This window comes from Taudactylus pleione, unplaced genomic scaffold, assembly GCF_031769625.1.
Source record: "Taudactylus pleione unplaced genomic scaffold, aTauple2 ptg000188l, whole genome shotgun sequence".
Lineage (NCBI taxonomy): Eukaryota > Metazoa > Chordata > Amphibia > Anura > Myobatrachidae > Taudactylus > Taudactylus pleione.
In genome coordinates this window covers 2,476,002-2,499,207 of record NW_028284590.1, presented here as the reverse complement: position 1 = coordinate 2,499,207, position 23,206 = coordinate 2,476,002, and the positions used below count along the sequence as shown (strand labels likewise).

The 23,206-nt window shown below is 42.2% G+C and overlaps 1 protein-coding gene across 2 annotated transcripts in view; it reads left to right on the top strand.

The window, feature by feature from the left end:
* Positions 1-23,206, top strand: part of PDE1A (phosphodiesterase 1A) — a 344,517-nt gene that overhangs the window by 257,874 nt on the left and 63,437 nt on the right. For both annotated transcript variants that reach the window (XM_088476422.1, XM_088476423.1), the window contains exons 2-4: positions 15,114-15,227; positions 22,013-22,195; positions 23,090-23,156. In XM_088476422.1, coding sequence (XP_088332548.1) covers positions 15,114-15,227; positions 22,013-22,195; positions 23,090-23,156 — 364 coding nt within the window. The remainder of the gene's footprint in view (positions 1-15,113; positions 15,228-22,012; positions 22,196-23,089; positions 23,157-23,206) is intronic.

The window sequence follows — 23,206 nt, the reverse complement described above, 5'->3', positions numbered from 1 at the left end:
TGTACATGTGTGTGTGTGTATGTATGTTTAATAAACTTATACTGTCACGGTGTGTGTGTCCTGTGTTTTTTTAAACATTTTTTTTACAGGTGAACTACAGGTACTAGTGGGCCCTTAATGCCCTGCATGCTGGTACTTGTGGTTCTCCAAGTACCAGCATGCGGGGCAGGCTAGCTGGGACTTGCAGTTCTACTTGTAAAGACAATGTTTGATATTCTTTATTTACACCACACCACACAATCAACCCGCCACCCACCGCCACCAGGGGTGGCGGGGATAGCCCCGGGCTATCAGCCTGGGCCTGGGGTGCCCTGGAGAGGGTGACCCCTTTATTGGGGGGGTCCCCAGCTCTCCAGGGATCCCCGGCCTGGGCTGACTAGCGGTCAGGGTTGATGCTGCGGCTGGGGGGCCCGGTGAAAGGGCTCCCCTGGCTGTGGCATCAGCCCCCCGCTAGAAAAAGTCCAGTGCTGGTTCTGGAACATACAGGGGAACCCTACTCATTTTTTGTCCCCTATATTTCCAGAACCAGGACCGGATCAGAGCCCAGAGCTGGTTGCGCAGAATACAGGGGACCCCTACGTCGTTTGTCCCCCGTATTTTGGCAACCAGCGCTGGTTCTGACTAGCCCGGTGCTGGTTGTGCTTAAGTACAGGGGACCCCTACGTCGTTTGTCCCCTGTATTTAAGCACACCCAGCACTGGGTTACTAATGCCCGGGGCTGGTTGCTCTTTTTTGGGGGGGTGCACGCCATTTTTTTCTTTTTTTACACAGGTTTTTTTTTTTTTTTTTTACCACAGCAGCACAGACGGGTCTCACGGACCTGTCATTGCTCTGTGCCAATCACACAGATGCATGTAGCACGGATCTCCCGGGTTCGTGCTACATGCAAATGGGCACCATAACGCTGATTGGCTTCCTGTCTGCCACTGCAGTGCCACTCCTAGATGGGCCACGTGTTTGTGCCGCCCCCTTGTGTCGCTTAGCATAGTCATCCAGCTTCCTCGGTACAACCTTTTGGCCTAAAAACAATATTGTGAGGTGTGAGGTGTTCAGAATAGAGTGGAAATGAGTGGAAATTAATGTTATTGGGGTTATTAATAGCGTAGGAACAAAAAAAGGCCCATTTATGTGATTTTAGCGGGTTTTTTTTATTTTTTAAGAAAAAATCCAGATCCAAAACACAAAACCCAGAACCCAAAACACGGAAGGGTGGTTTTGGCAAAACCAATCCAGATCCAAAACACGAAGAAAGATCCAGATCCAAAACCAAAACACAAAACATGAAAAGTGTCCGGTGCACACCCCTACACCTTATACATACAGCCTGAAGGTTATTTTATACAATATTTTTAATAATTTGTGCCTTAGACAAAGTTTGTGTACATTGATCCATCAAAAATCAAAGGTTTCATTATCTGAGTCATGCCCAAAAATTTCCGTATTTCGGAATATTCCGTATTTCGGAATATTTGCATATGGGAGACTCAACCTGTACAATCACTCACATTTTAAACATCCACAAATAGGTATTAGGTCTCCTCCTGGCTGGTCAATGTGTACACAAGATCCTCACATCTACCACACACTAAGTTTATGAGCCTATTATATACACTTTTTCTATATATGACATGCAGGGGCATTTCTAGAGAGGAGGGGGCCGGTATGCAGTCTCCGTCACTGGCCCCCTCCTCTCCGTCCGGCAGCTGGCAGTGCACTGAGGACCTCAGTCAAACCCACTCGCAAGCGCTATGCACTCGCAAGCGGGTCGATGGTGGGGCAATGCGCATACGCCGTGCGTGCAACCCCCGTAGCAAGTGAGAAATTCACTCGCTCCGGGGGTCGCTACAAACGGGGCAGCTGTAGATGTTGATCGACAGCTCGTCCCGTTTTCTAGGCAGGGAGGGGGGGTGGCTGGTCAAACGGAGGCGTTCCTGAAGGAACACCTGCCGTTTGTGGGCGGCCCTACTGACATCACTCGTGATGTCAGTAGTGAGCTTCCTGCTCTATTTCAGCAGGAAGCTCACTGGGACTTGCGGCAGACGAGACCCTACCACAAGGGTCTCGTCGTAAGCCCGATGGTCACGATAATCGCGACCATCACCAGGCCGCTCGCAAAAGCTGTGGGTGGTCACCCAATGCTTAGCGAGTGGCCAGGAGACGGGGTTAAAAAACGGCCGCCCTGATTCAGAGCCGGATGCTCTTTGTGAGTGCTCTCTCTGAATCAGGGCGTTTTTTATTTTTACCCCCCGCCTCCAGGCCGCTCGCTAAGCTGTGGGTGACAACCCACAGCTTTAGCGGGTGGCCTGGCAATGGTCGTGATTATCGGGCTTGCGATGAGACCCTTGTGGTAGGGTCTCGTCCTCCGCAAGCCCCAGTGAACTTCCTGCTCTATTAATAGGACCGCCCACAAATGGCAGGCGTTCCTTCAGGAATGCCTCCGTTTGTCCAGCCACCCCCACTGCATGCCTACAAAACGGGGCGAGCTGTCAATCACAATCGACAGCCTCCCCGTCTTGTAGTGAGTCCCGCAGCGAGTGAAAATTCACTCACTACAGGGCTCGTGCGCTCGCGAGCGGGTCTGAATCAGGCCCTTAGTACCACAAATACTAGGTAACATATCTCCTTGTACAATTCTCTAAGAGTGACGTAACATCTGCACAAATTGAAAATTAGCTAAATACCACTAGACCCTTGTGTCTACCGTAGTGAGACTCAATACAGAATGGGATCTATGAGAATAGTTTGCCCATATAATCATCAAGGGTCTGATTCAGAGATGTACGTTCATCCGAGGATGAACGCACATCTCCGATATTTAGGGGTCTGCGTGTGCGCAGGACCCATTTTGCAGATGTGCAGAATGGGTCCTGCGATCTCACTCACAGATCCCCCCAAGCCTCAGCATGATTGCGTGCCTTGTCGCCGTTCCTGGAAACGGGGGAATGACGCCCCCAATTTCCTCTAGGGACGAAGCCAGGAAGTGCGTTGCGGGATGCAGATTCCTGGCCTCTTGTTTGACCAGGCACTGGCCAGGCTGTGGGATGCTTTATCCCCTGCATCCTGACCGAAGGAGCAACCATTGCGACTTTCTGTCGTGATGGTGATCCCAGCCTATGACGACGGTCGCAGTGCTGGGATCGCAAATGCAGCAAGGAGGTGTCTGACACCTCCTTCTGCATTTGAGATGGATGGATTTGTACATTCGCTTGTGAGTGGTTCTGCAAATCCGTCCATCTCTGAATCAGGTCCTAAGTCCCAATAGCGGGTAATGTATCAAACCTAAAGAGAGGAGAAGTGGACAGGAAGAGAAATTGCCAAAGGAAATAAAGCAGCTTCTAATTATCATTTTATAGAATGTACTTGACAAATGCTAGCCGGAGAAGCTGATTGGTTGCTTTGGTTAACATCTCCACATGTCCACTTCTCTACTCCGTAGAAGGTTTCATTCATTTCCCCCATAATCTCCAAATGTATGTGGAGCATGTAAATAACTGTCAGCTTTCTTTATACCATATATGCCTGTTAAAATGTACCTGTGTTTGTATGTACAGTAGCTCTCATGGAGATTGTTATATGTCCGCACTGCTACTCAGTACAGTATAGTGAGGGATGGGTTTCTGAAAGAGTGGCTGATACATTGGGCTGCCAGCTCACACTGCCAGTGATGTTCCCAATTTTTTCAGGTAAATTCATCTAAAATAAAATATGTTCTCACTGAGGGGCCTATTCATCATCGAAAGCCGTATGGCCTCCGATGATGAAGTATTGAACTTGCAGCGGGACTTACGTAGCTGCGTTACTTACCTGCTCTCTGTCGGATCCCTTTTCGCATCCCCGGAACTCCTTCCCATAGGAAGGAGCGGGGCTACAAGAGCGAGCGGCGTCTGAAGATGGCACTTGTTCTCAGCAGCAAACTTCGAAAACTTTCAGTTTTCGGAGTTTGCTGAATACCAAAGGGGTCTGATGATGAATTGCCCAGTAACTAAAATATGCGGAAACTAGCATTTCCGCATTGTTACTGGGCGATTTATTGTATGATGAATAGGTCCCTATATCAGATTTATCCAGCTTCTACAGTTAGAGAATGTCATATTTGGGGGCTTTAGTCAAAGAAACCATTTTGAGAAGATGTCAGATTAAAACCTGAGGTCAGTGTGTCAACTTACACAGGATTTAGGACCACTACAGTAAAATATACCACTCAGCCTATGACGGGGTACACACACACTGACTGACACAGACACACACACTGACTGACACAGACACACACAGACTTCTATCACTAATAAACATGAATGCAGCAGGCAAATAAATACAGCCAGCATGATTTATTAAAGACCCCCCTCTCCCTAGTAGTGACCATAATTCAGTGCCCCCTGTAGTGGTCCCCTTATGCAGTGCCCCCAGTAGTGCCCCTTATACAGTGCCCTCAGTAGTGCCTCTTATACAGTGCCCCTTATGCAGTGCCCCCAGTATTGCCCCTTATACAGTGCCCCCAGTAGTGCCCCATATACAGAGCCCCCCTATTTAGTGCCCCCAGTAGTAGTCCACTTATGCAGTGCCCCCAGGTGTGCTCCCGTATACAGTGCCCTCAGTAGTGCCCCTTATACAGTGCCCCCAGTAGTGGTCCTCCCTACCTAGGCAGTGCACCCAGTAGTGCCCCTTATACAGTGCCCCCAGTAGTGGTCCTCCCTACCTAGGCAGTGCTCACAGTAGTGCCCCTTATACAGTGCCCCTAGTAGTGGTCCCCCATATGCTGTGCCCCTTATACATTGCCCCCAGTAGTGGTCCCCCTATGCAGTGCCCCTTATACAGTGACCACAGTAGTGGTCCGCCCTATGCGGTACCCCTTACATATACAACACAAGACACACACAATATACTTACCTGAATTCCCACTCCTGCGCCCACCACCGTCAGCTCCTCTGTCTTCCCGCTCGGCACTATGGAAGAGACGTCATGACTTCTCTCTTGTCACCCACTGTGGGAGCCGGAAGGCGGAGCTCATGAGTGAGCTCCTGCCCGGCTCCCTCCGTGGATGCAGCAGCCAATGAGAGTCTGTCCACTGATCGGCAGGCAGGGGGGGTTTCAGGGTACTCAGAACCCCCCCTGCGTGCGCGTATGACTCCTACATGTTATAATGCAGGACTGACCATATGTGGTGGTGATGTGAGCACCTGTTTTCTTTAGTATTTGTTTTTATTGCAATAATATCTGCATTTATTACTAAAATTAGGGCCTGATTCATTACGGATCGTGACTGCGATTGCACTAGCGATTATGCACGCAATTTCACTGCGATAGTATGCTAATCCATTGTGATCGCTATGCCGTTGCAGCACAACATAAGGACGCCCACTTTACCTTACACACGCAATGTTTAGCAAAACCATCTGTACTATTGAGTAACATCGCAGCCACAATTGCACACACAAGCCCTGACCTTACTCAGGAATTGCTAACTTCATCGCATGCGGCCTCAAGCCACGTACGGCATTGCAGTGGATAATGTATGCACGCCCATGCAGTGGCATTCAAATGCCCTGGCACGCCTGGATTTCACTGACCACCCCCCCGTTACCTCCCACAAACGGCACTTCCTGTCAATCACTCTGTGTAGTGACTGCGATCATAGTCCCTATAGCAGTGGCTGGTTCGCGCACGCATGCGCCAAACTCAACAATCGGCCGATTGTGTGCGTAATCACAGTTGCGATCGGCAATGAATCAGGGCCCTTAGTCAGGTTTTAAGCATGGACTCCTACCACGGCATGGGGCCTTCATGCCCTAGGCCAATACTGGGCAAGCTCATGCAATCTATTACATCACATATTTAACAGATGGGCAGGTAGCCATAAGCAAATTGGTGGGTCACAAATGTTTCCATCCTGTTACCCGCAAGCACATGAAGATGAAGTTGTGTCTCCCTGCTGTGCGGCAATGCAGTGCGTGGTGTGGCTGCAGCCCATTCATTGCGCAGTATACCGACCGTACATATTTAATATACCAGACCCAAGCTAAAAAGAGCGTGTACAGTAATAATTGCTGTAGGGGAGTGCCATAGTCATCAATGCTAATTATTGCATTCTCTTTTAATTTAATTGTGAAAAACAAAAAAATAGCTAATAGTATCTGATTAGATTCAGACGAATGAAAAAAGGGAGCTGACTCGCAGTTTTAGTCTCCCTGACATTCAGCTCACACATAGGGGTCACCTTCCTGCAATATTTTGAAAGCCGTATGAAATATTTAAAAAAAAAAAAAAATGTTGTCTAGGCTCTGAGTCACCAGGCAGGGCCCGTGCTAATATATCCATCAAAGCCAAATTGTTGCTTAGGATTTCATGTTATGTCAGTTTAATATAAACTGCTGTCACTGTGTGTTTCCTCTGCTTCCCTTGATATATTGTTCATTCATAAACCAGAGTTGGATTAAGACTCTGTTGGACTCTAGGTACGGTCTAGATTTGTGTATTGGCAGTATACACCACTGTCATGCTACAAGTGATTTACAGAAATCACACTCTGCCTTCCTCCTCTTCCATGTCTCGGTTAGATTACTTGTCTAGGTTCCCTAGGGTGTATTCCAGGTCGTCCATGAATAGATGGGTGCAAGACGATGGCTGACACCTTCGATGATATGAGGTTTCTATCCAGAATACTATATATTTTATAACATCATACAAATGCGATAGAAGATTTCAGGTTTCACCTCTCTGTACACATTGTGCAGGGATAGCATTCAAGTATAATCGATAAAAAGTTTGTAGAGTTTGGATCCTGAGGATCTGAGCTCAGCTATGTCATTACTAATGTCTGTATAGCTGGGTCACATACCTGACATGGGTTGTTGTAGATGATTTAGGCCAAGTTAGTTGAAATCTGCACGAGTAAACATCTTCTGTCTTCAGCAATGGGCAATAATTAATCACTGAAAACTGAAATAAGGCTGCCTGCCCCATCTCACTCCTGAGACCTTGAAGATGCCTGGTGCTGAGATTACAGATTTAGGCCACTACTCTAGGCCCAGATGGCATCACAGCCTCATATTATAAAACTAGTAAAGCGACCCGGTATGTGCGGAGTTACCGCAGTGTCTACCCGACTCACTGTTCCAACTCGCTCCGCCTCCCCCCTGCTACACTCTAAACCCTGCTTTGTTCCGCTCTGCCCCCGCTCTGTAATGGACCCCGCCCTCCTGCTAAGTCCTGCCCCCCCTCCTCTGTCCTGTACTCCCTTGCTCTGTAATGCACCTTTCGCACTGTTCCTGGCAGTGTGTTCCTCCTCCTCCTCTCCTGGCTCCTATTAGGCTAAGGTCTGTCCCACCTCCAGGGGCGTATAATCTCTATCCACCCAGTCATTAACTTCACCTGCTACATCTGGAATTATTGCACCAGGCAATATAAGCTGACTATGCGACCTTTCCCCCTGGTTTGTGTTTCTTTTGTTCTAAACCGTGGTTATCCAGAAGTATCAGGTTTGTTGTGGACTTCATGGGCGGATGTACCTTCATCTGGCTAGGGGAATGGTAGTCTACATTCACCTTCCTGGAGGTTGGTGTTTTTACTTACCTCCAGCTGCATCACTTTGTTAACTCCTTGCGGTGCACAGACTCACTTTGTTTCCGAAATTAATTTGAATCAATTTGTTACCACAGTGTCACGCTCCGGACTATTAGAACCACTTTCTTACCACTCCGGTGCCTGTCCAGAGAAGCACAGAGGTTCCGCTCATGCTGCACATTGCTCCCGGCTGGAGCTGAGGTCTGTCTATGCTGCTCCTTCCCCATCCACTCAGTGTCTTGGCTCTCCGCAGCCTCTTGCCCACAGCGTGTCTTCCCATCATGATGGCACACAGGCTGCATGCCAGAGTTCCCTCCTAAACAACATTATAGGTGCAGCCATGTTGAACTCTGTAATCTGACACTCTTCCTCCACTCAGAGTGCTGCTCCAAGCCCAGCTGATCGCAGCATCCAATCCAGGTACCGGGACTGCTGCACCCAGGAGCTTGGGACTGACGCCTGACTGCCCTCCCACGTCTAGCCGCACCCATCACCAGGACCAAGTGCCGGGCGGGTGGAGAAGATGCTGGGGATGATGGCCTGCTGCTTGTCATTGGGCTAGTCTGCATGGGCCGCACGAGGTGAGGAGGGAGTACTGGGGGCGGAGCTTGAGCATCTGACGTCAGTAAGGATCATCCGCCCTTCGTCACTCGCTCGCCCCCTTCTCCTGACCGCTTGCCTGGCCACCCGGGGAAGCTTAAAAGTTAAAATTGAGGAAAAAAAAATTCGGAAGGGTGCAGGGTGGTTGCTTGCTTGGCCGACGGTCCCCCTAAGCTGCCGGTCCCCTTAGCAATCACACCCCCAGCACCCTCTATAGTTACGCCACTTCCTCTTTCACTGACACGCCTGCAACATTCCCTGAACACGTCCACTGAACAGCCCATTTTTGCGTACTCATGTAGCCCCTCTCAGTCACCGCCCAGGAACTCCCATCACTTTTCTGCCACATATCTGATACAGTCTGTCTCCATCCCAGCTTTGTGCTAATACTGTGTAAAGCGTGCGTCGCACAAGGTAAGACACTTTCGCGTGTGCAGACTTGAAAAAAATTGGTCTACTATATGGACACCGGCATAGTGTGCATAGTGTGCAACTCTGAATCCGGCCCAGTATAAAAAAAATTAAATATTCAGGGGGAGATGTACAAAGCCGTGGAGAAAGATAAAGTACCAACCAATCAGCTCCTAACTCTCATTTTTCAAAAGCAACCTGTAAAGTAACAGTTAGGAGCTGATTAGTTGGTACTTTATCAAAGTCCACTTTATCTCTCTCCAAAACTTAGCGCATCTCCCCCACAGTATGTTCAATTGTCTACTACAATAATTTAAAACTGAAGACTTACCTATTAGGATTCTCCATTTATCAAAGGAAATATTGTACAGGACCATAGGTTTCATCAAAAGTTATAGTTCAAAGCACTATCAGCAAATAATATAATTATAAGTATTGTGGAATTCATGAATAAATTATGTAAATATCCTAAAATATTTAATAGCCCTTTTGTAGATATTGGCAAATGTAACAAAAGGTTAATTTCCGGGCCAATCCATCAAGGGGCTGGATCCCCTGCCACGTGCTAATTCCTAGCAGGGATCAATTCAGCAAAAATGTTACTTATAAATTATAGAATGTATTTTAAGTATCAATTAGCACAAGATGAATCATTTGCTGTATTATCAGTGGCAGCAGGACATCATTCTGAATAATATGATCTTGGTTGCAAAGAAAGAAATTATTTAATGTCCTCATCTATCTGGGAGAGAGTAACAAGGAGCTGATGCTGCTGGACCTGTAGGTTCATTTGATAAAATAGTCCCCCCTTTATCATGCAAAAATAACTTCTTTTTTTTAATTAAATGTAATTCTGTTGTGTGGAAGCAAACACCGGAATCACAGAAGAGAAGTATATTACTGCAAAGTAAGCTGGACTGTGTGATAAAACTTGATTAACACTGGGAAAAAATAAATGCATCGAAACGTTGATATTTAATAGTGTGCCTGTGTATCCTTTGAAACCGGAGTGCCGCTGATACTGTATGTATATATATATATATATATGCATACTCACACATTATATATATATATATATATATATATATATACAGTATACAGTATGCACTCACACATTATATATATATATATATATATATATATATATATATACTATACATATTTATTTATTATTTTTATTTATTACCAGTTATTTATATAGCGCACACATATTCTGCAGCGCTGTGCAGAGAATATCTTACCATTCACATCTGTCCCTGCCCCAGTGGAGCTTACAATCTATATTCCCTATGAAATGCTCACACACATACACATTATGGTAAATTTTTGGTGGGAGCCAATTAATCTACCAGTATATTTTTGGAGTGTGGGAGGAAATCGGTGTACCCAGAGAAAACCCACGCAAGCACAGGGAGAATATACAAACGCCACACAGTTAGGGCCGTAATGGGCTACGTAGTGCTGTGAGGCAGTAACGCTAACCATTATACAGCCCTCGCTGCCCAACACATATATATATGTGTGTGTATATATTTGTACACATAGGTCTATATATATATATATATATATGTGTGTGTGTGTGTGTATATTTTATATATGTGTGCGTATATATATATGTGTGTATATATGTATATATATATATATATATATATATATACCTTTATATGCCTCAGAGACCATTCATTGATTTGTATGATGTAGGCAAATCCAACATTAGAATAATAGCAACCACATTTCATAAATAGGCCGATTTCCTGCAAATGGGTCTGACTTTCAATTAATAGTATTCACATATATTAGATCTATTTCCTGATAGTAGTTGCATGTAAATAATAAACCTTTTTCCCCCATAAACAACGTAAGTATTACATTTATAGTATTACATACAGTATAATAAATTAATCTATTTTGTCTCCATAAAACTTGACAATAATTATAATTATTCATATTCAATAAAAATTCCCTCCCTCCACACAAGCTTAGCCCCACATTCAGTTAATATCCCCCAAACTACCCTACCACTATGCGAATAAATCCCACTTTAAATTAAAAGGCACCACCATGATGAAACTATTATATTTTTCAACACCTGCTCATCTGGATTTTGTGAGGACATATGAGTACAGTCACATAAACATAACACTTTTTGCTTCCTAAATGTATTTGACATTTTAGTCGTACCTCCACCTGAGCCTGTATCTTCTTCTTTCCAGTAGAGGAGGTTCACCAGGGGTCATTTGGGTAACCCCTGTGGCCTATGGTGTAGGTGCGATGAACTTTGTTCCCTCCCCTTATCAATAAAGTAACACACAGGTGCATACAGTAGAAAAAAGTAACCTTGAAGTGTTGGTGGTAATTTTATTATAAGGGATAGGATTAAAAAAAATTACAAGGCAAGTAGTATGAATTCAATTTGTTGGGTACAAGGTATGAAGAATAAACTTCCCTTCAGAACAGAATATCCCCGGTTGCTTGAAGAATTACCATATAATCTGTATAAGGTTGAATAAAAATATTAATTACAAGAAAATACTCCCCTAATATATAATGATGATGGGATTACCACACTTTAGAAGAATTCCTCAATCTCAATATTTCCTTCTATAGTCAACTCTCCTATTATACAGTAAACACCAGCCAATATTTGGTTGGTGCACTTGCAAATATGTTAGTCCTGGGTTTTCTGAATAAAGATAACAGATGTCTCCTGTATAGGCTTTATATTATAGGTAAATCTTAACACAACTTTGCAAGCAGCCTCAATTAGATGTGCTAAGAAGATGGAGTTGCACCTTTCTGTTACGAACCTATACTTACAGATGTTTCCTGACACATCATTGCTGCAGTTGCACCAACCAGCCCCTCTCGGCGTGTCAAGTCCCATGCTACTCTGCTACTGTCGGGCATCTTTTTTGTGTCTTTTTTTTTGCCAAAATGCATGTTAGTTGCAATGCAGCCAGGAGACTTTGCTGATTGATTTGATATGCAACACTCTAATATATCTAAGTGTGGCTAAGTATTTGAATCTGTATTAGAAGTGCTATGATGCAGCAGCCGTTGCTTTATTCCACGCCAATTTCTTTTGTGCTTCCTTTATTGACTCAGTCGCACACAGATACAGTATACAAGTGAATCAGCACAGTCTCCTGGTGCAACCTAGTCCCAATGCATTGCAACTAAGATGCATTTTTGGCAAATAAAAGATGCCCAACGCTAGCAGAGTTGAACTGGACCTTGGCTAGACGTGGTAAGGACACAACTGTAGTTTGGGAAACACTGAGAAAATAACAGGATTCACTTTGGTAACTGAAGAATGAAGTTCACTGTGCCTTATCAAAAGTCTCTATCTCTTTCTCTTTAAATGACAAGCACAGAACTTTATGTTCAGTCACATGGCACTTCACTGATTGCAGAGCAGAAAACTCTTTTCCTAAATGTCTTTTTCTTTCATTGGGTGCCATGTCAAGAGTTTTGTATCTATTCACTTTTCTCTAGCTATTGCAGAGCGATTTTAACTGAAAGTCTTTGGTCGTTGCATCCTTCTCACTGCACAAACAGTGATTAATGTCAGTCCCAATTGCTGTTTTGGTCAGGTTTTATGGATACTGTATTTCTGGCTAACCATGAGTCTGGTGTCTAACTCCTTGTTTTGTGGACAGCTACACGTGTGTCACCAGACTTGTCTTCCCTCTCTGGCTGGGCTCTATCTCTTGCTCTGACTAACTCAGTAACTGCCTCACTGACTCTCTTTTGGCCTCAAGCATCTCTTGCTTTCCCGCTCACCTAGTGAGCCACTTTTAAGTACTTCTCAGCTCGTGAGAGAACGGGGGTTCCTACATCGTGTGCCACTGAACAGGGGCACCCTCAACACTGAACATGTTTTACCATAAATCTCTGGTAATGACTTATAGATAGTGTGGGGCTCTATGTTAACACTATCACTGCTAACTCAGCTCCACAATAGGCAGTGGGGTTACCCAGCAACAAATAAATAGTCCTCCCCTCCACCCCACTAATAGAGTAATGGTTCTCACCCACAATTACCTCGTACATAAATAAACCACTCTCCCTACCACTAGATTATTCACCCAAGTCCTGACCCACTGTATGTTAAGAACTCCCCTTTTCTCCCCACACTTACCTTCATCCATCCAGCATTGTTCTGTTCTGTTTTCCTCATACATGACTTTTAGTTAGGCTTTACTACAGGTGGGGTAGACTTTGGTGGGTTTACATTATACAGTGTGGCATTGTGCAAATGCCACAGATACTAACTATTTAAATAAAAAATGAGTGATAATCTTTTAAATAGATACTAAGCCAGGTAATCTTAATACTCCAACACAGTTTGATATGCTAATATTACATTTTTCTTTTTATTTTAGATATTATTCTTTAATAGAGATTGGTTTATATATTTTGAACTCATTCTTTCTAATAAGATGAAAATAAGGATTCTCAGCTTGTTAATATCACTATCAGTAACTTAATGTGCATGTGGATTAGCGTGCTTGGTACAAGATTGTCTCCCATATTCTCTATTATTATTATTATTATTATCCTTTATTTATATGGCGCCACAAGTGTTCCGCAGTGCCTAACATAGTACATAGAACTAATGGGTGAACAAGAAACAAGTAACTTACAGTACATTACAGTACAGGACAAGGACACAACTTATATACATTGCTGAAATAGTGATTAAAGCACTCACATTAAGCTGCTGGGAATTGGTGGTCCCGTGTTAGGTGCCCTAATGGGGAGTAGAGAGTAGAAGAAAATGTAAAGAGAAGCACATGAGGGAAGAGGTCCCTGCTCATGAGAGATTACATTCTAAGGGGAGGGGCAGACAGACAGGCGTGACACAGAAGGGGAAGATAGGAAGGAAAGAGCATGAGGTGGGTTAGGATGAGAGCTGGAAGGCCTTGATGAAGTAGTGTGTCTTGAGAGCCCGTTTGAAGATTTGTAGAGAGGTGGAGAGTCTGATGGGGAGAGGGAGAGCATTCCAAAGGTAGGGAGCAGCACGGGCAAAATCTCGGATGCGGGAGTGGGAGGAAGTAATCAGTTGGCAAGAGAGGCGGCATGCATTAGTTGAGCGAAGTGGGCGGGCGGGAGTGTGAAGTGTGTCTTTCACTAATCTCTATGAATTGCATATCTCAGGGGTATATTTACTAAAGTGAGAGTTTTTAGAAATGGAGATGTTGCCCAAAGCAACCAATCAGATGCTTCCTATTATCTTCTAGGAGGAGCTAGATAAATGTTAAGTAGAATCTGATTGGTTGCTATGGGCAACATCTCCACTTCTAAAATCCCTCATAATCAATCATCCTGTATTTTTTAGATAAATACTTATATGCTTAGAGATGTTGCTCTACTGCCATCTAATTAATAAAGTTAACATTTACTTTTAGATTAATTCTGTTTGTATGACATTGAAATGAAGATGTGAGTATGACATTAAAACAAATTGTTAGATAAGTTTCTTTAAAAATAGTGATAAAACTGGAAGGTATATTTACCTCCTTTATTTTCTGTTATTCCCTGACCATAAGAGAATAAACAAACAATAACGCTATATTATTAATGTAAAATATTCAGTATTTTGAACTTTATATATATATAACACTAAAATATCTGCTCTAAAAATGTATGTTAACCCACCTTCTCAGTAATGTAAGTTTGAAGTGTGGGGGCCCTATATTATTGCAGATGTTGAGGTATACTGTATCTGCTATTAGCAGTCACAGGTTTCCTGTCATTATAAGATCTATGTGTTGCAACAGTCGCAGTATAAATCTCAATTTCTCTTCATATAATGACAGCTACAATGTGGTGTTAAGGTTTAAAAAAAAATGAATACAAGTTGAGTCTCCTAAGGTTATTTTGGATATCGGAATATTCTGTATTTTGGAATATTTGCATACCATAATGAGATATCTTGGGAATGGGAGCCAAATCTAAACACAGAGTGCATTTATGTGTTATATACATCTTATACACACAGCCTGCAGGTCATTTTATACAATATTTTCAATCATTTTTTGGCTCAAATAAAGTTTGTGTACATACATGAAATTAATGTATGTTTCATATACACCTAAGACACACAGCCTGAAAGTAATTGTATACAATATTTTTAATAATTTTGTGCCTTAAACAAAGTTTGTGTACATTGAACCATCAAAAAGCAAAGGTTTCATTATCTCATTCATGATAAAAAAATTCTGTATTTTGGAAAATTCCGTATTTTGGAATATTTGGATATGGGAGACTCAACCTGTTCAGCTAAATATTTTTATGAAATATTTCTCATTTTGGGCTCATTTGTTGTATTGCTCATATGTTTTGTTATAATTGCAAAAACAGACCATTATTTGCACTCATTTATGGGTCCACAGGAGAAATAAAATTTTCTGCCGCCATGTGCCTAATCTGCTTATCCACATATTATGCAATTAATAAATACATTTATATTTTCCCAACAAGATATAGAATTATACTAGTACCACAATTTGTAATTGCTGATTTCATTTTTTTCACAGATTGAGATGTTTGGTGAAGCAGCTTGAGAAGGGTGATATAAATGTGTCTGATCTGAAGAATAACATTGAGTATGCAGCCTCAGTATTGGAAGCAGTTTACATTGATGAAACCAGGTATAATCGTTTAATATTCAAAAAGGTTTCTTATTTTATGATGTTTATGGTTTAAAACTTTTGCAAGTGGGCATTGATATAGCTGTCTGTTTTACACCAGAAATCCCAGACTAGGGGTACTTGAATTGTACATATATCAAAAAGAGTGAAATTCCAAGATTTTAAAAACAGAACTTTATTATGATTCTCAGTTTGAGATTGTCACTATCAGTAAATTACTGTGCATGTGGATTAGTGTGCTTGGCACAAGACAGTCTCCCATATTATCCTTTCATTTCTTTTCTTTCATTTATCTCTGTCGAACACATATGTTATAATCAATTATCCTATATGTTTTACTTAAAATGTAAATGCTTAGATATTGCTCTACTGCCATCTAGTCACTAAAGTAAATATTTACTTTTATATTAATTTTGTTTGTATGACATTAAAATGAAGATGTCGCTATGACATTAATATACACTGCATGATTATTTTTTCTTATGTATATGTATGGATGACGATGTATACAAGAGATGTTTACAGTGCATTTACAATGCAGCATATAAGTGGTCATCACATTTGCTTGACCAGGTATGGACTTAAAGTATAGGTTCTTACATGAGCAAATTAAGCCGTAGAGCAACTTTAAAAAAACTGCCTGCATTTATTTGAGAAAGTGTAATAAGTGCTTACATGAAATTAGCAGAATTGCTGATTTTGTATTTTTATGGTGGCTTTACAGTACTTCTCCAAAATATCCTTGAGTGGCCCAGCCATTTTCAGATCTCTCCAGAGATGTTCAATCGGATTCAAGTCTGGGCTCTGGCTGGGCCACTCAAGGATATTCACAGAGCTGTCCTGAAGCCACTCCTTTGATATCTTGGCTGTGTGCTTAGGGTCGTTGTCCTGCTGAAAGATGAACCATCATTCCAGTCTGAGGTCAAGAGCGCTCTGGAGCAGGTTTTCATCCAGGATGTCTCTGTACATTGCTGCATTCATCTTTTACTCTATCCTGACTAGTCTCCCAGTTCCTGCCACTGAAAAACATCCCCACAGCATGATACTTCCACCACCATGCTTCACTGTAGGGATGGTATTGGCCTGGTGATGAGTGGTACCTGGTTTCATAACATAATGCCTGCCATTCACGCCAAAGAGTTCAATCTTTGTCTCATCAGACCAGAGAATTTTGTTTCTCATTTCTCAGTTGCAGTTTGCAAACTCCAGGCTGGCTGCCATGTGCTTTTTAGTAAGGAGTGGTTTCCGTCTGGCCACTCTTCCATACAGGCTTGATTGGTGGATTGCTGCAGAGATGGCTGTCCTTCTGGAAGGTTCTCCTCTCTCCACAGAGTAATGCTGTAGCTCTGTCAGAGTGACCATCTGGTTCTTGGTCACCTCCCTGACTAGGGCCCTTCTCCCCCAATCACTCAGTTTAGATGGCCGGCCAACTCTAGGAAGAGTCTGGTGGTTCTGAACTTCTTCCATTTATAGATTATGGAGGCCACTGTGCTCATTGGGACCTTCAAATCAATAGATAGTTTTCTGTACCCTTCCCTAGATTTGTGCCTTGAGACAATCCTGTCTCAGAGGTCTACAGACAATTCCTTGGACTTCATGCTTGGTTTGTGCTCTGACATGCACTGTCAAGTGTGGGACCTTATATAGACAGGTGTATGCCTTTCAAAATCATGTCCAATCAACTGAATTTACCACAGGTGGACAATTATGCTGTAGGAACATCTCATGGTTGATCAGTGGAAAGAGGATGCACATGAGCTGAATTTTGAGCTTCATGGCAAAGGCTGTGAATACTTATGTACATGTGATTTCTTACTTTTGTTTTTTAATTAAATTTGCAAAAATCTCAAAAAAAACTTTTACACGTTGTCAATATGGGGTATTGTGTGTAGAATTTGGAGGACAAAAATGAATTTATTCCATTTTTGAATAAGGCTGTAACACAACAAAATGTGGAAAAAGTGAAGTGCTGTGAATACTTTCCAGATGCACTGTATCCCCACAATACATTAATACATAAAAGCAGAATTTCTATGTAGAGTTTAAAAATACACCAATCCAACATGACCGGCATGTAGTAAATTGTGAACAGATAATGGTATCAGCAAAAGTGTGTTTAATATAGAATTTTCTATAGCTAATTGTATTGTCAATCAATTGGAGGACAGCCATGTGCTGTGTTGTTGTAGACTTTTATGATGCTCTGGGAGCACAACATTGTTATGTCTGATACATACAGTATACAGCATGTATCTTGTGTTCTAGTGTTCTTGTCTCCACATTGTAAAAAAAAAAGGGGATAAGCCTGCCTAGAACACATATCACATGCATCCTGAGTCATGGCCTGTATGTTACGTTCATCTGCGTAGTGACTGCAGTTACAATGTAGTTAAAAAATAGGGACATTCCCCAAAGATCATTTTATTTTAGAAGGGCTATTAATGTTGTGTGTTCTATCTAATTGTACTTTTTACAAGACATCCATATGAATGAATAGTTGTTGGTCAGCAAGATGGTTATATTGTAAGGGTTAGTGTTGAACGCATTATGTAATATTGGCTCCCATGTGCTCAATCTGTAACTGTTATACAGTGAATGGTTGATCTTTAAAACAGCCACGAAGTTATGAATATGGCTCACAAATAATGTATATATTTTTAAACCTAACTGTTAAAATGCAACATTGCATGCTACAAAAAGTAGCAGTTTAAATTGAAGTTTACATTTGCCACTTCTCCTAGATGGCTCACTGGGGCTTTTCAATGGGATTCAGTCAGGAAGCCGATGGTCGCAATACCGACCGCCGGCTTCCCGACTGTCAAATCCCGGCAAGGTACTAATGACATGCGTCAAAATCACGACGCCTGTCATTAGACCTACGCCGGTAGCCCGACACCCGGCATACCGATCCAAGGTATGCCGGGTGCCGGGCATGGACAGCCGCGGGGGGGAGGGTTAGGGGCTCCCGGGAGGGACTTAGGGGTAGGCAGCCCCCCGGGAGGGTTAGAGTTTGGCTAGGGGAACGGGGGGTTAGGGCACCCCCCCGGGAGACTTAGGTTTAGGCTGTGGGGAAGGGGGGGTTAGGTTTAGGCACTTAGGGGGTTTAGGGTTACAAACTTGGGGGGAGGTTAGGCACCCCTAAAGGAGGGTTAGGGGTAGAATAGGGTTAGTTGTACTTACCTTTTTTAGCTTCGAGATCTTCACCCCTGTCGGGCTTCCACTGTCGGGATTTGAACCGCCGGCCGCACATACTGATTCCTTTTCCATGTAACCCTTTCCCTGAGCTTCGCCATTACTCCTATAGTCCTAGATGAATCAACAGATTGTAGCTTCTGATTACTCTTCTCGGTTTGAAGTTCCCCATTCTTACTATTAATAGCTAAATGAATTTGAGAGTATTACCATACTGACAGAGCCCTGGGAAAGACAGCTAAATGTAGTGACTCTTGGGACCATGACCACAAAGAGACTTTCCAGGTCCAATGTTTGGGTGTGACCAAAACCTGGGGCCCTGTGTAGCTAAAACAGACATGACTACTATAGTCAGGCCCAGTTACACAGCACCACCCCTCCACCCCCTCTCTGAGCCACTGCCTGGTGCTTGGGGAAGGAACACTGTAGTAAAATCTACCAAAGTTGTAGAGCAGCTGTATTTGGGTCTGGTATGTTAAACCGACAGTTATCGTGTCGACATGCATAAAGTCAACATGCGATAGACGACATTGTGGACTACCTACAAAGCTTCCCTGGTGGTCTAGTAGTGTTGTAACTGGTCCCAGTGACAGAGGCGCCTTAAGCGTAGTCTTGCGGGCCCCGACGGTCACGGGAGGAACAGTTCTGACGGATACATTTAGGAGCAGCGTTCCGATGACTATTCTTCCTCCTATCCATAACCCTAATCCCTACCCCTAACCTTCTCTTGTATCCTAAATATAACCCTCCCGACGACACCTAACCCTAACCGTCGGCATTCTGAGAATGTTGCCATTTCTCGTGGCGACATTTCAGATGTCGACATGTTGAACCCTGTCAACTTAATGAATATCGTCACTTAGAAATACAACTCATTCCATATTTGATATATATATATATGATTTATAGCTTTATTGATTTATTAGTATTTACATTATAGATTATTTATGCATTATAGTATTTATTTACATTGGTCCTTTTTAGATCAAGATTTTTATGTCTTGTGATACATAAAATTTTAGATTATATCAATACATACTGTGTCCCTTCGCTTACATATTTTCCTATGTTCAATATGTTGGTACACTATAGCGCTATGGTTGTCATGTGACATTGAGTCTTGTCACGTGAGCGCTATTTTGTTCCACCATATGTTTATGAGTTACCTTGACTACTATTTTTTTCCTCCCCCGTGTGTAGCTGACGTTATGCTACATGGTGGAGGGAGAATAGGAAAAATGAGTGATATCGATCCTCTCGAATCACGTGACTCTGCCACAAAACGTCAGCACGCTACTACGCTATTTGCGTCACGTGACATTGAGTTGCGTCACATGATTATTATTGGACCTATCACCAGCCATGTTTATAGGTTACCTTGGTTACTCCCCTATCCTCCACGTGTGGTTTGTTTACACCACGTGGCGGAAGGAGAACGGGAGAGACAAGCAGCATTAATAACTATGATCGGACCGCTTGCCTGACTTTATATAGAGATTCCTTGATCTAGGTAAGTCTGTCTCCTCCTTATTACATTATCTATGTGAATGTTTAAATACAGGAAGGTCTCCTTTTATAAATTGCTTGCTAATTAAGAACAGATGGCAATTAGGAGCCATTTTGTATATGCCATATAAAAAGCCCTTTCAGCAGCCATGTCACCACCTTTGAAAAAGCTGTGGGTACTACACAGCGAAATGCGTCAGGATTGGCTGCTTCTCTACACCATCCATCCACCACAGGAGTGCCGATACATGGTCAAAGCAGCGTGCCACTCAGCCACACAAACGAACTGCCGAAACCTCTGCCCGGGGACCAACTCTTGCGGAAGCCTAACAGCACTGCTAATTAGGACCCTTCAATCTAAGTGGACACTGGATTTGGTAATTATAAGTCTGGACTGACTTTTAGAACTGCACATGCTCAGTACAATTGGATCAATACTTATTGGATTATCATCTAAGCCTCCCAGCATTCAAATGAGATTAATGTGACTGGTGGATTGGATTGTTTTTATGTACTTTTTGCACATTTTAAACTATATGCATATTGGTATCTTGTATGCCTTATTAAATGATTAAATGTTTTCATTCTAGTTGAGCGCTGTTATTTTCTGTAATTTTGTTTTATATCTTTGAGGACTGACTATCCTCTTTTTATACAGCTGCTCTTAGTTGATTATTTTACTTGTTATTTTTGCACCCATCTCAGCGCTTCTGCAGTGCAATCACTGTGTTTTTTTGTCCATATTTGATTAAACCTTATTTCTTCTCCATGGGTCCTCACCCAGTCTATGTATAAGGGTGCTAACAAGCGTGAGTGTCATTGCCCTCCAATCCTAATAATAAACCAACTATGAATAAATCCCCCTAGTGAAAACAACTGCACACAATAGAGTATGAAAAAGCTAAGGTAATAACAAAAGCTAATTTTAAACGCATCATTTAATTAGTCAAACTATTACTGGTTGTTCATAAGGAAAAAGTAATTTCAGAAACTTTTTTCCCATAAGTCATGACCTAATTTTTATCCTTACTGAAATACTTGTCTTAAAATAGTGCTATATCCATACTTGGTGCTGTTACATTTTCATTTGTAAGATGGCTTTCAAGATTATCCCTGTAATAACTGGTCAAACAAAGTGAAATCCTTAAGTAATGTACTCATTAATATTTAATGAAAGTATATTTGTTTTTGTAAAACTAATATCACGTTAGACTCGCAGTGAGTGTGCCAATTTCATAATTACGGCTTTATTCATCAAATAATTTAAAGTTGTCCGCAGCCCAGTAGTCAACATGAAAATAAACACTCTATGCAGAGTTGGTATTTGTAATGTTGGTAGCATTAATGTGTACTGGCACATAAAGGTATGAGATTTTGTTATCTGGAATGCTGAGGATGTACTGTTTTTGGTACATTGGAACACAATGCCTATATTCTCTTAAAATACATAAAAAAAATTCTCCTGTGTCTCCCCACTCTGCATTTGGCATCTCCCATCTCCCCTGAATTATTTACCAGCGCCCAATAAAGAGCTTGTAGGCAAAAAACAATTGGCGACCAAGCTATACAACAAAATTGCCAAACAGCAGAAATAATTAACTATTTTTCCTAATGTATCTAGTTAAATTTTGTGGAGAACAGATTTCTGGATTGGAAATCCCATACCTGTAATTTAGGGATGTTCTCCAGAAATCTGAATCCACCCAAATTTTGTGAATACATCCGAGTCGCGTTCCTGATCTCCAGAGGAGAGCCGGACAGATCAAAGTCGATGTTCTGATTTTTCCGTGGTTCAGAATTCGGATTTTAATTCTGAATATCAGGTTTTGGATTGAAAAAGTTACATGATTTTAGCTGTTTTTAAAAACTTTTTATAATTTTTTAAAACATAACCCCGATCCAAAACCAAAACACTTGAGGGTGGTTTTGCAAAAACAAAACACAAAGATGAATCCAGATCCAAAACCAAAACAAGGGGGTCAACGCACATCTCTACTGTATTTGATTTGAGGCTGGTCTAATATGTGAGCTTTTTATCTCTTTTGTAGCGGTTGTATTATTATGTTTTTCTTATATGAAATACATAGGCGGCTACTGGATACGGAGGATGAGCTCTCTGATATCCACACAGACTCTGTTCCATTGGAAGTACGAGACTGGTTGGCTTCCACCTTCACAAGGAAAATGGGAATGAGGAGAAGGCGGCCAGAAGAGAAACCAAAGTTTCGGAGTATTGTCCATGCAGTTCAAGCGGGAATATTTGTTGAAAGGTGAGCTACTTTATTCCCAGATTTATAACTTTGAAAGCTAGCATCTCAAAGACATTGCGGGTTAAGGTGAGTGTGTTATTCTGTTAGAATACCAAAAACATTTGAAATCAGGATCTACAGTAATATGAAAAAAAAATTCTAAACATTTCTTAATAATGTAGTTTGTACACTACACTATAGCTACTGTAGTCAGGGTCGCCATCAGGGGGTATAGGCAGTGCTGTTGTGTGAGACCCGAAGGGACAGTGAGGCCCGCTGCAAGCCCCCTTGTCATCAGCGTAGGCAGAAGGAGTAGGGAGTGGTTGCAAGTGTTGGATCTCATCTCTCTGATGGGCCTCCACCGGCCCCTCCATCACGCCTGGGTAATTAGTACCCTCTCCACCCCATCTCGGCGTCCCAGACTAGACGGTGCACAGGTGTATTTATTACTGGCTGACACATTTAAAAAAAATCCATAGTGGGGTGCTAATTATATCACTTGTGATTGTGAAGAGATCCATAAAACATGCACTGGTAGTGAGCCATGATCACTGTAGTGGGGAAACACTGTGCTATTTGTAAGCAAATAGAAAAAGCAGATATGCACCAAAGTTTTTATGAACGAAGAAGTTATAAAACATGCTGAATAATGTATAGATAAGAGTGTAGGAGATCATTGCCAATGGCTGGTGACTGATGTGATATTTTGTTTTTCAATAGACCATCTTGATATACAACACAATATGACAAGTGCACCAACTCTGCTTGAAGCAGTATTTATACTATTTAATTAGAGTTAATGATATATTTTATTATTTATGCGTCTTATCACACCCAAGTTTAGTACATCTAGACTATTTTGTTTTATAACATTCTAATGTAATAGAGACAAATATTTTTTTCCCTTGCGATTAGGATGTACAGACGATCTTCCAATATGGTTGGGCTCACCTATCCTTCATCAGTGATAACATGCTTAAAGGTAAATTAAATTAACTTGACTATGGTATACAATTATCAACTTCATCCAGT